The sequence below is a fragment of the Diceros bicornis genome, chromosome 10 (assembly GCF_020826845.1).
Source record: "Diceros bicornis minor isolate mBicDic1 chromosome 10, mDicBic1.mat.cur, whole genome shotgun sequence".
NCBI classification, from domain to species: Eukaryota; Metazoa; Chordata; class Mammalia; order Perissodactyla; family Rhinocerotidae; genus Diceros; species Diceros bicornis.
The window spans coordinates 74,044,160-74,061,372 of NC_080749.1; the positions used below are offsets into that span (position 1 = coordinate 74,044,160).

The 17,213-nt window shown below is 36.2% G+C and overlaps 1 protein-coding gene across 1 annotated transcript in view; it reads right to left on the reverse strand.

The window, feature by feature from the left end:
* The window catches only part of DNAH7 (dynein axonemal heavy chain 7), a 224,376-nt gene that overhangs the window by 163,857 nt on the left and 43,306 nt on the right, over positions 1 to 17,213 (reverse strand). Inside the window, exons 13-18 of the mRNA XM_058548598.1 lie at positions 13,495 to 13,767; positions 12,321 to 12,448; positions 9,921 to 9,999; positions 6,198 to 6,422; positions 3,689 to 3,835; positions 1,569 to 2,254 (exon numbers count right to left, since the gene is read on the reverse strand). Coding sequence (XP_058404581.1) covers positions 1,569 to 2,254; positions 3,689 to 3,835; positions 6,198 to 6,422; positions 9,921 to 9,999; positions 12,321 to 12,448; positions 13,495 to 13,767 — 1,538 coding nt within the window. The remainder of the gene's footprint in view (positions 1 to 1,568; positions 2,255 to 3,688; positions 3,836 to 6,197; positions 6,423 to 9,920; positions 10,000 to 12,320; positions 12,449 to 13,494; positions 13,768 to 17,213) is intronic.

Consider the following 17,213-nt stretch of genomic DNA (forward strand, 5'->3'; position numbering starts at 1 on the left):
CTTTAACATTCTTCTTTTTTTAAAACGTGGGCCCATAAAGGCTTCATTTCCAGAATAAAATATTTCAATTGATAATATGTAACTGGTACTTAAAGAAAATCTACATAATTCTAAATACACTAGTGTGGCATTCATGAGAAGGAAATATTTTTGAATTTACAATAGGTTATCAGTTTATTTCTAAATATGGAAAACAAAAATAATGACAATTTTCTCAAGAATAAATATTATAATTACAGCATAAACTAACAATTTCACAAGCACAGTTCTAAGGTTTCTGTATGTATTTGCTCCATCCTCACAACAACCCTATGAGGTAGGGTCCACTATAATATCTATTTACAATGGGGAGACTAAGGCATATAGAGGTAAGTACCAGGTTCCAGTTCACCCAGCTAATAAACGTTAGAGCCAGAGTTGAACCCAGACAGCTGTAACCACTATGCTACAGGAGATAACAAAGCCATAAAGAAAAATGATTGGTTAATGGCAGCAGAACTTAGAGATAGGCGAGCTTTCTGGGCATATTAACACATTACTCATCTTTTACAAGTGGTGATCTGTAATTTTACATTGTTAAAACCAAGAAATGTAAATAGGAGCTCTAAAAGTCACCAGGCATTTCCAAATGCCTTTCTAAAATACTTTCCTTTCTATGTTTATCAATGAATTTGTTTTACGTCTTCTCACAAGAAGAAATGAACACCTTTGCTTTCTGCTGGTGCTCTTTCCTCTTTCTCCATCGAATCCCTGACTGATGCAGAACATTTCCCACTAATGATCTCATGCATAGCTGTTAAAAATAGAATCTAGATATACCACTTTCAGAGTAGCTCAGAAACTACTCTTGATGAGCACATGGGAGCAAGCCGGGCAGGAGGCAGAGCAACCAGAGACCGAGCCAACGCCGGAGCAGGCGCAAGTTTAGGATAATCACCACCAACCAGAGGCCGACAGCCTGCCCTTACTGTAGGAATTCACACTGAGGATGGTAGTCTGATTTAGACTCACTCTCTTTTTTAAGGTAAAATATAAACTGCTTAATACAAATTACAAAAATTGAAAAAACTGACAGGATAAGGGTTTAATTTAATCGGCTGTGTCAGATGCTTAAAATTTCAGACTAGAATCATAGTTTCATTTTTTGCACTTATCCAGCCATCATTCATGCATAGGAGTTGAAATTACAATAGACTTTCAAGGATCATCTACAAGAAAAGAATTAGTATATTTGGAAAACGACATTATTTTCAGTTTTATAATCTATACATTCTATAAACTATGTTCATAGATTCAAAATTATTTTTGAGTCAAATACATAAAATCAGATTGTAGGCAATAAAAATGAATATCTGGAGGCAGATGGTCCGCTACCTCTGTTATGAATGTAGATGATAGCAAAAGGATCAGCGCCCTTCCAAAGGCAACAGAGGTTCTCATTCCTTACCAGGAACTATTTAAAATGTTAACTATGAAATGCAGAATCAATATTCAAAAAGAACTGTATATTACATACAAATGATTTTAGTAACGTAGTATAAACATTATCATATAAATATAAACTTTACCTCATTTGTCTTTCATAAGGCTTAATGAATGGAGATCCTCGCATAGTTTGTGTCTTAATAATGTGGTCATCCAATAACATCTGAATTTCATCAACTGATGACAAAATAAATGTCCCAGTTTCTCTATAAGGAAGAATGACAAATTCCATTGCATCCCACTCATTAATCATCTTCTCCATGGCCTTTTCAAGAGAATATTCTTTGCTAGCTGCTTCACTAATACCTTCAAACCTATCTAAATATGGTTCCAGATCCATGTCTAAAAAGGAGAAGATAGTGGAATCATCTGCTGGCTGCAGAGGGTAACCAACAATGCTGGACATGGCCTCCCAGTGCCTGGGGCGCAAACCAGGGTTACAGATCACTTGAATGAGAGGAATGTGCTGCTTGAAATCTTCCACCTTTGCTCTGACTTTTTTTGTTATTGCCAGTGCATTCGGAGAATCATGGAAGATTTTCTCCAGCTTATATAGTCCTCTCCAGTAATTTCCAACATCTGTTTCTACTTGATCTGGATTCACCTTGTGATACGGTCCTTCCGTCCATCCTCTATATTTGTTGCTAAATTCAACAGCAGTTTCATAGAGACGAAGATAAGGGTTCAAGCCATCTTGGATTTTTTTCCGTTGAGGATATACTGAGGGTAGCCAACCAAATGCCTCCTCTTCAGCATTAAACTGCTCAATCTGGAAGGACAGGTACTAAGTATATCATTCTGAAAGTGAATGATACTCAAAATTAAGTTTTTAAAAAAATATTTATATCAAATGTGACCCAAAAAAACCCTCATTGAGCCCTAAAGTTAAACTTAAATTAAGTCATACTCTAGAAAAACTGAGCAGTAATCTCTTTCTCCTGTTTCTTTTTGATTACAGTTTCCAGAAAACAATGACTAAGTTAGTTAATATAGTAAAACAAATTTATATATAAAGAAGTCTTTGCCCATCCAGATATACTGGGGATTTAGCTTCTTTCATTAATTAACAAGAATTTAAACACTTTTAATACACACAGCATTGTGTTAGGTACTGTGGAAAACAGAAAAAAGTATTATATTGAAAAGTACCAACTCCAAGGAGTCAGTAATCCAGCTGAGGAGAAAAGACATATGTATGTAGAAAGTTAAATAGCAATTGTTCAATAATAGAAAGCAACAGAAGAGGTGTCTTAGAGCAGTAGCTGTTTAATATAAAATGAATAGTATATACTAAAAATGCTATCACTCAGAAACAAGAGATCATGCTAAAATACCGCAGCCACCGATACTTCTGTAGAGCAGATGCAACAAGAAATGGTCTTGAAGATATGTAGGATAAGAAGAAGGAAAGAAAGTATTAATTTCCTCTTAGTTTTGTAGTGAAATACACGAGGATGTGGGTGGTTTAGAGGAGAAATCTATAGAATTGAAAAGTGTGAGCTAGATATATACATTAGGCAGGTTACCTAAAATTTCAGTGGCCTCAGTCTAAAAACATCTAGGGTTTATTTGTGACTATTATAAACTATTTGATTACCCAAACTGATAAGATGTTAAAATCTTTCAATGTAAGAAAAATGGTAGAGCATCATAATATGGTCCGTTTTCTTATTTCCCCTTTTTATAAAAAAACACAACTGAAAATTTTAAACATCTTATATGGCAAAGGGTATGGCTTTTCCCCTTCCAGCTTCTTCTAGTGAGAAAGTTGACTTCTAAAATAGCAATATTGTGAGCAAAGTGGCTTGACAGGAGAAGATAATGGGCCTACTTGAAAACACAGCCACCAGATCTAAGCTGGCTTCTATCAAGATTTCAGAAAACTAAAGAGTAACCATGTGTATCACGTGATGCAAATGATTAAATGACACAAAATTAAATTAAGAAGCAGTTGGAGGCGTAGCTCTATCTTTCAAATAAAAGATGAAGGCTCTGCAATGCTATCACTACCAACAGAAAACAGCGATGCTGCTCCCCTCCGAAGCCTGTCTGTGAAATCCATCTGTGCCATTTATATTATTCCCCAACTATATGTAGTTAAACTATTATATTTGAATCTATTTCTTAAAGGTGAATACACGATACAAATTCAATGCTCTTTCTTTTGAACTAATTCATCCTCTTAAGAATTTTTTAATTATACCTTGTCTGCTGCTAAATCCAACTTCGCATTCAGTGTTTGAGCCTTTTTCAGGTATCGCTGTACATCCTGAAGATCCCCAAACGAGTAAAATTCTTCCGACTGTTTAGCATAACTCTCCAATTCCTCCACAAACCGTTCACACCGTAACTAATAAAAACAACATTCGCTGTTACTATTTAAATGTTAAAACCCATAAGCACCAAGAGAAAATTTAAATATTTGTGAGGATTATCAGAATGATTATTGCCAGTGGCAAAATATAAACAGAGGGATGATCTGGAAGATGACTGGATCTAAAATGCACAGAATTTTTAAGAGTTGGGATTTAAAATTAATGGATTAAGATTCTAGGGGCTGCCCCAGTGGCATGGTGGTTAAGTTCACGTGCTCCAATTCGGCAGCCCGGGGTTCACAGGTTCAGATCCCAGGCACAGACCTACACGCTGCTCATCAAGCCATGCTGTGGCAGCCTCCCACATACAAAATAAAGGAAGACTGGCAAAGATGTTAGCTCAGGGACAATCTTCCTCAACAACAACAACAAAAAAAAGATTCTTATAATTCACAAATTAGAGAAAGTTTACCCTTGTACTATTAATGTAAGATGTTCTAATAAAATGAATAAGAATATGTTAAACAATTATATTCATTAGTATGTTAAAGAATTTATGCTAACAAATGATTTATAAGCTTTTGAAAAATCTCATAATAATCAAGTGTGGGGCTAAAAGAAAACTCCAATTTTTTAAGGGCTTGTAAAGACATTTGTGGCATTTTTACAAACATCTGGCTAAAAACATATTTCTTTCATTGTGTTCTCATGTTCAGATATCTCTTCAATTAGCAAAGATAAAACAAAGTTTTCCAAGGTTATTTTTCTCATTCCATGGGCTCTCTTCACAAAAAATGTGTAAGGTAAATAAATCTAGATTGAAAATCCAGCCTAAAAACTATAGCCTTCCAATGTAAAACAGGTGTATATTTTTTTAATGAGAAAGGTGTATTATAAAATTGTCATTGATAAGGCATTCCAAATTAAATGGTTCTAAAGAAATAGCTCTTAATAAAATATTCAAAAGTCAAATCTAGGTTATTAAAAAATAGATTTTATAGATTATCTAGGTTGATTTCTGTCCTCTTTCTGTTAGTTTCCTGGCAAATTGATTGCTCTGGCCCAGTGGGGGAAGGAAAATGAGAGGAAAAATTCATCAACATTATATGTAGTTTGTAGAATGGTATACTTTACAATAAAGTATAGATAATTCTGGGCCACCTAGCAATTTTCTAAGAGTCTACTATATTGTAACTTAGGCATCTAATGTTTCCTATTCATGACGTTTTCTAAAGGTTTTTAAAAATTCTGAAATGGCCTCAATGTAAAACAGAAATATAGGCTACAGTTTAAAATGAAAGATTTTTTAAGTCTGTGAATTATTCTCCAATAACATATTCTGCCAATTGTATTTGTATTAATTGTATTTGCTGTAGTGTGGTAGAAAGAGGCTAGGCTTGCTACCTCTACTGGCTGACCTGGAACAAGTCTCATCACCTTTGGGGACCTTAGTTTCTTCACCTGTAAAATGAGACTGAAAATCCCAAGTCATTTATTCGGACAATAGCTGTGGCGTGCTCACAGCATTCTTGTGTTTCAGGCACTGTGCTGGCCAGGGGGATAGAAATGGAGAAAAGGTCAAAATGATCCAGCCCTGCTATCCAGGAGCTGACCTAATGGGGAGCTAGACCTGAAAATAACAACACAATGATGAGATAATTAGTCCAGTGGAGATGTGTTAAAAGTGGAATGGGAGCAGAGGAGAAGCAGCCTTGAGGTCTGACTGAGGGGGCTTCTCAGAAAGTCAATTGAGTGTGCTGAATAGACAAGCATGTGTGCGGGGCTAGGGTGCACTCCAGAGCAAATGGAGAAAATGTGCAAGAATGAGAGGTGCAGGGCAGCAGGGACCTAGAAACTGCTCAGGGTTACTGAGAAATTAAGAACAAAGAGTGGGGCATTAGGAAACGATGCTGGACAGGTAAACAGGGGAAAATCACAAACCATCTTCTATGCAGAACAAAAGAAAAAAGGTTAGAGCTATTGAACATTAGAGTGATGATTCTGGGCACAGAACTTAGGTGAGTTTCAGCAATTATGAGGTGTGAAGGCACTCTACACCAAGCTTTGATGTTAAATGATAAAAATAAAATAAAAGAGTACTATAAAGTGTATAAGATAAATAATATTTTTATTAATGGTCATTTGTGGGCAATATATTCAAATGTTTTCTCCTTTCAAAAATCAAGAAATGATGTCACATGGATCCAATACGTGTACTATCTTCTACTAAGATTTACAGTATGAGAAATATGAGTACTAACTTCTGCCAAGAATTATAGTTTGAGAAAGCTGCAATATATGACCTGTGAAATAGAGGAGTTGCCAATGCTATGTAAGAAGTTAAAACTTCAACATTTCCAGAAAACGAAAATAACTTAAAATATCTATGATACCAACCTTAAGACCTTCTTGATATTGTTTTGTTTTCTCTCTAATGATTTTCCTGTGTTCATCAAAAATTTCTTCCATTCTTCCATACCACTGGAAAACATTATTATTTAGCCTAATGTCTGCTGGGGAAAAGTTGATGCACTCAATGAGGAAGGCGAGGCAGTTTTTGGAATCCACCAATCTCTGTCCCAGTTCAATCATATCAGTTGTCTCTACTTTCTGAATATAAGCCTGAGGGTAAACAAAAATTACAGATGGCATTTTAATGAACAGCTCATGTCAAAAAATAGCCTGTGGAAACACAATGCATAAATATGTACAGACTTGTTAGAAGTACAGACTTGGGGTTCCAGATAGCGAACTGCAGCACGATTTATTTCTCATCCATCCCAAACACTTTTACTAAAATAGCAGGGAGAAAAAAAAAGAAAATACTAAACAACACATAAAGAAACCAGAGAAGAATGCTGTGGGTTTCTGGAAGATACGAAGCAGGTGCTATCTGAGTGGTACTGTTTATTCCTTCAGAATAGCATTTTTGGGCACCTCTATGTGCCTGACCCTGTGCTGGGTGCTAGCAATTCAGTGTGACAACAACCAGACCTGGGCTTTGCCCTCAGAGAGTTTATACATAGCCTAGTTGGGGGAGACAATTATTGGTCAACTCACCACCACAACAAATGTAAAGTTGCAAACTTGCAACAGACACCAGTGGGGCACTTTCCTTAGTTACAAAAGCTAAAAAATAACGGTATGCAAATTTAACAAGATGTGCTAAATCTACATGAGGAAAACTATAATACTTTATTGAATGACATTTTGAAAGTTCTGAATAAATATAGAAATATATTAAGACATAACATTGTAAAGATGTAAATTCTCCTCCAATCAGTCTATAAAATCAACGCAATTTCAATCAAATTGCAAAGGTATTTCCAAAAATTCTAATACAAAAGATTCTAAAAATTCTGGTATAACTCTAAAAGTCTCTGAAATAGTAAATACTCAAAAGTAGCAAAGATAATCATGAAAAAGAAAAGTGACAGGGACTAGCCCTGCCAAATATCAAAACATACTATACAGCAGCAGTCATTTAAACAGTTCTTCTTCTGGCCCAGGAATAGACCACAGAGCAGCATAGATGGAGTTCAGAAATGGATCCAAGTATGTATGGAAATTCAGTTTTGAAAAGATGCATTTCAAATTAGGAGTGAACCGACAGATCATTTAATAAATCGTATTGGGATAATTGGCTATTGATTTGGGGGAAAAGTAAGAGCCCTAGTTATCTAGTAGGAGTAATACAGAGAAGGCATATTGTTAAGTGAACAAAGTAACTTGCAGCAGACTAGTGATTCTGTTTTTGCAAAAACAAATCTCTCTACGTTTGTGCATGTGAGCGGGTTGTACAGGTGTGTGTGTGTGTGTGTGTGTGTGTGTGTGCACCTATGCACGTGCCCATGGGCATGTACATATATACATATAGCTCTCTCAAAGCCCTTTTGATACATCTTAATTTATTTATATATCTTAATAATACAAACACCAAAGGAAACTTGCTACCCCACTGAAAAATGAGAAAACTTGTCATGACTTGTAACTACTATGGTCACCTTCCCTATCTTATACCCCACCTCCCTGTCTAGGAAGTAAATGCCTCTTTTTAAAAAAATGTTTTTAAAGCTCTTTTAAATCTCCAATCTCCATCTCTCTGGCTCTCTCTCTTCATCTCTCTCATCTAGTGATATATATATATAAAATATATCATATATATCACTATATATGTGTTTGGAAAGAGCAGAATTCACACTAAACTATAGAGAATCATTACCCTAAAGAAGGAAATTATGGAAAAAGAGAAACTTTTATTTTTACTTTGTACAATCCATATTGTTTAAATTTTTACTTTTGCAATTAAAAAGAAATAACAAGCAACATTGCCTAGAAATCTTTCATTGATATATCATTCTAATTAGACCAAATGTTTTTATGTTGCAAATTCAAACAAATAAGAGGCAAACCATGGTGGTTTCCACAGGTAACAAAATGCCTAACTGAAAATATATTTTTGTAATATGGTTAATCAGCTTTCTATGTAGTCAAACAACTGGATTTTTATTTCCCCTTACTGATATAAACGACTGATTTCTGTATTTAATAAACTGAGAAGCTATTTTGCCCTTGCAGGAATAAATGTTTTTAAGCTACAGAAATATTTTAAATACCAGTTAATGAATCCTATTTGCTAATTCTCTTAAAGGTTGCTACAAACAATAGAAATTCACACTAAATAACCCCAAATTCCTAAATATTTCCAGTGACGGCTTGGAGGGTAAATAAATGACACTCTTCATTCTCAACATTCATCTTTCCAAAGGAAGCTACAGTTATGGAACCTTCCAGCTGTCTTTAGAATCATCCATAATCAAAGTGTCACTTAATATCCTACAACAACAAATATATAATATACAAATATTCTAAAAGAGAATATATCGAGGCATGCGTGTGTATTTGACACACACATATAAATTCACATACTAAGAATCCCAATCCAAGTACAAATATTTTAAAGAAAATAGAACTCTTTTAGTTAGAGGCTGATATGTAAAAGTTGGTTCTAATGGTTGTGACAAACTTTTAAGCAAATAATTTAAAGAATGTACAAAAATCATTTGAAGTCCTTTTGCAATTTCCTGCCTATATAAAGTTTCCAAAGCAAAAATATTTGCTTAAATATTTTAAAATCTAAAAATAAAAGGGTTCTATTTTGGATCTTGGGAATGCTAGAAAAGGAAAAAAAAAAAGATCTTGTAAAAGCTTAATATTATAAGAATGAAAAAAGAATAAAATAAAATGGTGACTAACTAGTTGTTTTACATTATTTTATTCACCATTAGGTAGACTTCAAGCACAGAAGTAACATGAAAAATGATGAAAGTGAGACTTATCTAATATTTTCAGTACCATAAAGCCTATGCTCAAAGATAAAATATTTCAGCAAACTACAGCAGAAAATTTTAATATATAACACAAGACAGCCTGTAGAAAACAAAATAAAATGTTACTTAAGAATTAAATATTTGTTGATAAAAAAAAGTGAAGGGTGACCACATATCTCAGGTTGCCCAAGACAGTCCTGGTTTATGCCTTTAGCAGGGCAACAATTACTAACAGTGCTTTCAAAAGTATCCTGGCAGATGACTGCATTCATGGCTCCAGTACTTCCCCTCTTCTGGCATCCACACCCTACCGTGTCCTCTCACTCTGACCCTGTGGCCACATGACTTGCTTTGATCAATGGGACGTTAGCTATGTGACACAAGGAGAAACTTGAAAAGCACTGGTACAACTGGGCTTGGTTTTGCGCCTCCACCATGACAGGAGGACATTCCCAGGGGAGCCTGTTGGAGTGTGAGAGACAAGTGGAGCAGAACCAAATTGCTGAAGATAGTTTCACCAGTCAACCCGAATGAGAACTAGCTGACCCAACTGCGTGAGTAACCCAACTGAGACCAGAAGACCTGTACAGGAGTGCCGGCCTAAACCACGAGAACACAGACTCAGGATTTAAGTATATATTTAAAAAAGTGATTATTTTAAGCCTCTGTCTTAACTTTTGGAGTGATTTGTTGTTGTATTATTGCGCCAATAATTAACTTATAAAAGCTGGGGTAAAAAGAAAACGATTAACTTTTGCACACAGAACTATAAAGAATCTAGAAGCAATACCTTCATTTCCATCAGCTCTGCTGTATTTGGAGGAGTACTGAGAGCTTTTTCAGCTATCTTCTCAAATTCATCACATAATCTGAAACACCAGACAACATCAATCTCATATATTTAAATTTCACTCCTAAATATGCTTCTATACACTATTTATATGTTCCATTACGTGAAAAATAAAGTAAGATTATCTTACCTATATGACACCTAACAAGTTAAAAGCAAATTTGTGTTCACTTACTTATTCACTCAATACACATTTAATGATCATCTATTACATTCCTAACTACAATATTAAATGACAGAGACATAGAAGTGGATAAAATGTAATAATGGTTCTCCAGCAGTTCACAATCTAGTATGGAAGACAGGACCATAAACAATCACTTCCAGCCTAGAGTTTTAAGGGCTCTACCAGAGATTTTTTGAGATGGCATCAGAAAAGTGGTACAAAGGAAGGGAGTGATTAACCCTACTTGGAGGGAATGATTAAAACAGACTTGTATGCTCAGAAACTTCTGGTAATATGCAAATATTTCCTACTGATTTGGGTTGGGGCCAATATAAACAATGAACTTACTGTGAGGTTTAAAAAAAAAAAAAAAGAGTAGTGGGTTCTAAGGAAGTCCAGATAAGACATGTAGAAATTTCTTCAAGAAAATTGGCTGTGAGGTGAAGGAGAGAGAAATAGCATGGTGATGATATTGGGTTGAAGTGGGGGGTTGGAAGATGGAGAGAGTTTTGACCATGTTTGTAAATTTCAGAGGCAGAATCAATAGCAAAGGAGAAATTTAAAATGCGATACAGAGTGGGTGGCTGGTGGAGCCAGCTCCAGAGAGATGGGATATAATGGGGTTGAGCTCACAGGAACTTTGAATAGTGTGACAGGCTCTTGCCATCTGAGAAGGTGGGGAAACAGGTATGAAGGGGTTTATGGAGGGTGAGTTGAGACATGGAATGGCGAGAAGGTGAGGGCGTTCACATGCAGTGGTTCCTAGAATAGTCCATCCAGTGAGTCTGGTGGGGGCATAATTAGGAGAAAAGGAGAAAAAGTAGAACTGGCATCAGCTCAGAGGGCAGTTAAGAGGCAGGGAAAATAGCTATGAAATTAAAACAAATATTTCACACAGCATGAAAAGCTACAAGTAAAAGACATTCTCACTATTCTTCCAGTACTTCTAGAGGAAAAGGTGCTGTAAGGTGAATATATGATTCTGGTTCCTAGCCAAGCTACCCAAGTCCTAGTCCTCTCTCACGTGGTGCCTCTCTCTTCAGCCTCCCTCCTCACCTCTCTTCCCTCACAGTGTCTGTGAAAGCAATACCAACCTCTCCTAGTCCTTGGGAAACACCAGGCCATTTTCATACCTCACTCCCTTCTACATAGTATTTTCTCTACATGGAATTCTTTCACCCACATTTTTCACCTGGCAGACTCCTACTCATCCTTCAAAATGAATTCACACACCACTTCCCCTTTGCACCCTTCCCTGATTTTCCCCTGTCCCCCAACCTCCACCTTGAAAGAAAATTAATCATTTCCTTTTCTGTTCTACCTCTGTGGCTCAGTACAGTACTCAATGGGCCCTGGTGTAATGTGCTGGTTTGTGTGTCTATTTCCCCTTCAACACTGTAACTTCCTCCCACAGTTTTATTCATAGTTAGAGTCCAGGTACCTAGTGCTGCACCTAACACATGGTAGGTAAATAAAGCTTCCTTCAGGCTTCTATACAGCCTGAAAGAAATATTGCATTTTTTCTCTAATACCATAACTATAAAAAAATTTTTGATTATTTGGGGGTTTTTTCCATGTAACTGATACTGGAAAAGAGGTTTCTAGAGCAACACTAACACCAGTTGTCAGAAGACTGATTACGCTTCTTGTCTTAAAAAACAGGAATTCTGCTTTACACATTGCCATTCTGTGAGTTTACTTAACATGAGTCAGTTTTCCTTAAAATCTCCAGGTTAGTCAACAAATGAGTTTTTAGTTGAGGCAACAAGTTACCATGGCCTTGAAGAGTAATTACGGTAAGATGAAGTTCCAAATTTGAGGGTCTCTTGGGATCCATGACAACTAAATCTACTTTGAAAACCCACTTTTGTGTATTGATTATACAAATTTAAAAATCTGAAGTTAGAAAATGTCCATCTGACTTGTGCAAATGAAATACATACACATTTTAATAGCACTTTAATTCAGACCATTGGGATGGCATATTTATGATGAAAAAAATAATTCTAATAATCACAAAATAACACATAAAGCCAAGTAGAAATAAGTTTGGCATATCTTTCTTTTGGGTCATTTACGACATTGCTCTAATCCATTACTTGAGTTGAATGACAGTTGATTCTATTTAACGTCCTCCTCCCAAAAATAAAAATATAATAATATCACGTAAATACCTTGTATTTACTTCCTGATGATCTCTGAACATTTTAGTGATAAGTTTTCCACAAATAATCTCGGCTCGCTTCACCAAAGCTCTGATTAATTCCTCACAGCGCATTTCAAACATTCCTAAACGAATAGTCTGCAACGTTAAGTATTAAAAGTCTAATAAACTTAAAAAGAAATAAAAGATTCCTACAGTTTTGCCTTTCTCATAATATTGATTTTCTGTGTGTGTGAACTAACAAGATTGAGAGTTTTTTTTTAACATGATGCAGGCAGGGATTTTTACAACCATCTTCTGGATAAATCTCTTTGAAGAGTTTGTTATCTTGGTAGCCAATTCTATTTCAGGACAATAATGGATACAAAACTTTGGAGAGGGCCGGCCCCATGGCTTAGCGGTTAAGTGCGTGCGCTCCGGTACCGGTAGCCCGCGTTCGCATCCCGGGCGCGCACCGACGCACCGCTTCTCCGGCCATGCTGAGGCCACGTCCCACAGACAGCAACTAGAAGGATGTGCAACTATGACATACAACTATCTGCTGGGGTTTTGGGGAAAAAAAGGAGGAGGACTGGCAGTAGATGTTAGCTCAGAGCCGGTCTTCCTCAGCAAAAAGAGGAGGATTAGCCTGGATGTTAGCTCAGTGCTGATCTCCCTCACCGAAAAAACAAAAAACTTTGGAGAATTGAGTTATTGCTAAATAGATAGTGTGGGATTTAAATGTTATATTTTCTCTGTACAAAAAAGTAATATATGTTCATGGTAGAAATTTTGGAAAATACAAAAAAGAACAAAAGAAGAAAATTTTAAATTACCAGTCTCCTACTAAATAGAAGTAAACACATTTTGGTGTAATTACCATATTTTCCAAAGGATTTATAAACACTACAGCAAAAAAAAAATTAAGTTCTTGGAACTTTTGAGGGGTCAAAATAAATACAGTCCTTAGAAATCCAAGTTGTAATAGACTTTCAGCTCTATGAGCACAAGAATCGTGTCTATTTGTCTACCTCCACATACCCAGGACTTACTACAATGCTTGGCACACGGAACGGCTCAACAAATATTTTTCCTGTTGATAGTAATGGTCTAATTCTTCACTGTATGGTCTAAAAACACATCCTAATAAAACTGAGAAAAGATCACTAGGTACAGCAAACAGTTGTACAAAACAGGTCAATTACCTTTCTAGATGTGTACTGTATTTCCTCTATTAGTTTTTGGTATTTGCGAATTTCTTGTATTATTTTCTCGTAACTATGATTTTCTGCGAGGAAAGCATCAACGTCCTGCTCAGCCTTTTTGGTAATCAGAAAGTCATACTTGTCATAGAGCTTGAGGTGCTCGGTGGGTGCCACACTTTCTCTCATCGTCACTTCCCTCACCTTTTCTTTGTGAGCATCAACAATTTCCTTCAGAATTACTGGCTTCAAGGTTGTTGGTTTAGACATACTTTCCTAAACAACGGGAAAAAAATGGTATTAGTTATTTAAAATGCCTGAGATTAAGGTAACTGTATCATTTATCTCTGTAAAAATGCCAATCTGACCATATTGTCTTTTTTTTCATTCACAAGATCTTTATGTTTTCTGATCTCTATATAAAGATATTCAGTCTAATCACAGCAGTACTTTAAATATTTAGGTTTCATATAATTTTTTTGTTTTCCCTTAAGGCCACCTGGTTGTGTTTCATTTTTCTGTAAGGATAAAAGAACAGTCACTTGAAAATATACACAAAATTAAAGTTAGAATATAAAAATAGCAAAATTCACAGTTTGTGCGATTGTATATGCTAGCTTTATAAGGTAGCACTTGCATTGTACATTATTTTTAAAAAATAAGCCAGCTCAATGTCATATCATCATACTCTCTGATCACAGCACTTTTTCACCCTAGGAGTAATCTATCTAGAACAAAGAAAGATTGTTTCCTCGTTCATTGACCTTTGATCTTGGATTCTGTGACTAGCAAGTAGAGCAGAGTAAAATCCCTAGTTGCACAATCCGCATTCTGCTATCACCATTAGAATAACAGTGGGCAAGAACGGATCAGACAACAATTTTAAGTAAGCAAAGAAATCTCAACAGCTTGTCTCCTCTTTTCAAATAAGAAGACAACTAAATGTGCCTACATGGTTTATTATCTTGAACCAAGTTACACTTAAAAATACATATGCTCTATCTGTCATCCAGAAGAAGGGATTTTTGACCATAACAAACAAATATTATTGTCTGTAGTGGATATTGCACAGCATTCAAACTGATATCAAAGGATTCTTTGGAGAACTGGGGAATTTGTTCAGGTATCCAGGGTGCATTTGCCCGCTCTGTCCCCTAGTGGGCATTTTAGGAATATATATTGCTTAGAACTAGATGTTCTCTGAGAGCATTAGTGAATCCCACCACCACCACCTCACACCTGGGCTCAGTAGATGCTTGGTGTCATCTTTTCTGAAAAAGAACTTTAGGATAAAGCAATCTATTTTATGTACTGTATGCAATGTGACATTATTGGATCTAATGTGAAGCTCATTAATATTCAGCATGGAATACTTCTTGAATTTATTAACACCTGCCTAATTTCTAAAGCCTACAGATATATCTTTCTAAACAGAACTGAATACCAGGACTTCAAAACTATATTAGAAAGTATCCTTTTGATATGAATGCTAATCAGCTCCTATCACGAGTTAAGAGAAATGATCTACCGTGTGAGACAGCTCAAGTGTTTGATAGCATGTCAGATTAGCTCACGAGACGGTGATGTGCTGGGACTCACAGCACCTCAGCCCCGCGCAGGTTTGCCTTCCACGGGAAGAAAGTGTATTTTAATTTTTTAATAGAAATTTTCAGTTTCTATCAAAGATTGTGATAAGAAACAGCGATATGAATTCTACTTCTGCAATTGCTGTCAAAGATCACTGAAAGCACATTCAATTATTTTATTCAAAGTAACTTCTATATCACTTGTATCCAAACTTGACTGATTGCCAGAATCATCTAGGGATATCTTACCAGCACCTATTTCTGAGTACCGACTGGCATTGTGAATCCACATCTCCAGGGGCAAAGGGCACTGGCAGTGGGGATCCCTGGATTTGTATTTTTACGATGTCACCAGGTGAGACTGATGCATGGGGTTTCAGAACCATTGCCCCACGTATAACGCCCCACAGAAGACCTATCTCTCAAAATCTGATAGCAGAAAAAATACTCAAATAGTCTAAATTAAATGTTTAATCCTAGTTAAAACTTGTCATATTTTCCTCTTCACTTTAGAAACCTAGAAGCTCAGAGCCATATTTTATAACCATAAGATCATATCAGCTGTACGCATTTGGATGATTATAACACTTTTCTCCACTTCGAGCTTTGTCTAGTAACTCTTATTTATTTGTTATATCTGTTTATCTGTTATATCTGTTTCATAAGCCACTTCAAATCGTTCTTGAAAAAAGGCAGGGTATGAATAGAACAGAAAAGGCTGTAATAGATGAACTGGAATTAAACAAAGGGCAAAGTAAACAATAAGCAAGAGTCTTCTACTTATGGCAATATGAGGAACAGATATCCTGAAAACAACTACCTAGTTCAAAACACATAAATATGCTATAAAAATGCTAAATATAATTTTTATAATGCATAGCTAAGGAACGAAAATAATAAGGAAAGTCTAAGGGGCCAAACATGAAAGGATGTATGAATTGAGAGGTAACTGAGTGCAGGCATGAGCAGGGGGCCCGGAGACTCTGCTGACCCCTGCTGGTCTAAGCTTTGCTTTAGTGAATCTCCAGAAAGGTAGAGTATGTGTGGGGGCGGGGGGCGGGGGTGGGAGAATGGCTGTCAGGGAACAAAGCCCCAGGCCTCAGCACGGTGGGAAGTCATAATTGATACCCCCACAGAAGGCCAAGAACACTGAAAGGTGACCGACACAACCTCAAAATGAGAGTTCTGGGGACACAAAATTGAAGGATGCTGAAAGGTGACAGAACCTCTGAATGAGGGGGCAAAAGTTAGAAAAATGTCCTGTTTTGGCCTTGTTTCTCAGTGGAAAAGAAAAAAGATGGTCGCTTAACGAATTTGTAACCACAAGCCTGTTCTCATACAGATATGGGTAAGCATTCACACAGCCAGTATTGTCCACAAAAGCTTCAGGCAAGAATTTTGCTCAAGATGGTCCTTGGTCTGCAGGGGCCTCCAGAGCACCTGTCAAGAGAATGTGCAAATTCCAAAGGGACCACCTGAAACCAAGCCCTCAAAGTTAAGAACTGCATAAAGTTCTTAAATGTATAAGCCCATAATAATAAAGGGGAAAACAGCCACAGAAATACACCACCAGGACCAGGAGTCAGATCAGTAAACACAGAAGTAAAAAAGTAGTGAATACATGACTATGTACAAGAGACTATCAAAAATGCCCAGGCCTATCTGAATAAGAACTTAATGGAACTCCTATAGAATAATAAAAAAAATTAGAAGCCCTATGAAGAGGATAATATCCTCAAAATGGAAAATTTCACAATCATAATGTCAAGTAAAATAGAACAAGACATTGATGATTTATAAGCTGACTCCATCTATACAAAGACATGGAAAAACTAAACAGAAACCGTTTAGGGATATTCAGACAGGGAGCAAGTTTATCTTTAAAAATCAGAATAATAACTACAAAATTCAAGATAGTGATTCTGTTGCTAGAAGGTAGAAGCATAAGGATGAGAACAGGGAAGGGCAATGGGGGATGGGGAGAGCTTAAAGGTATCAGTAATATTCTATTGCTTAAGTTAGAGTGTAGGTACATAGATGTTAATTTTATTGCTACTTAAAACTTCAAACACAAGTCTCCTGTACTCTTTTGTATGTATGAAATATTCATAAACTATTTTAAAAATAAAAAAAGAA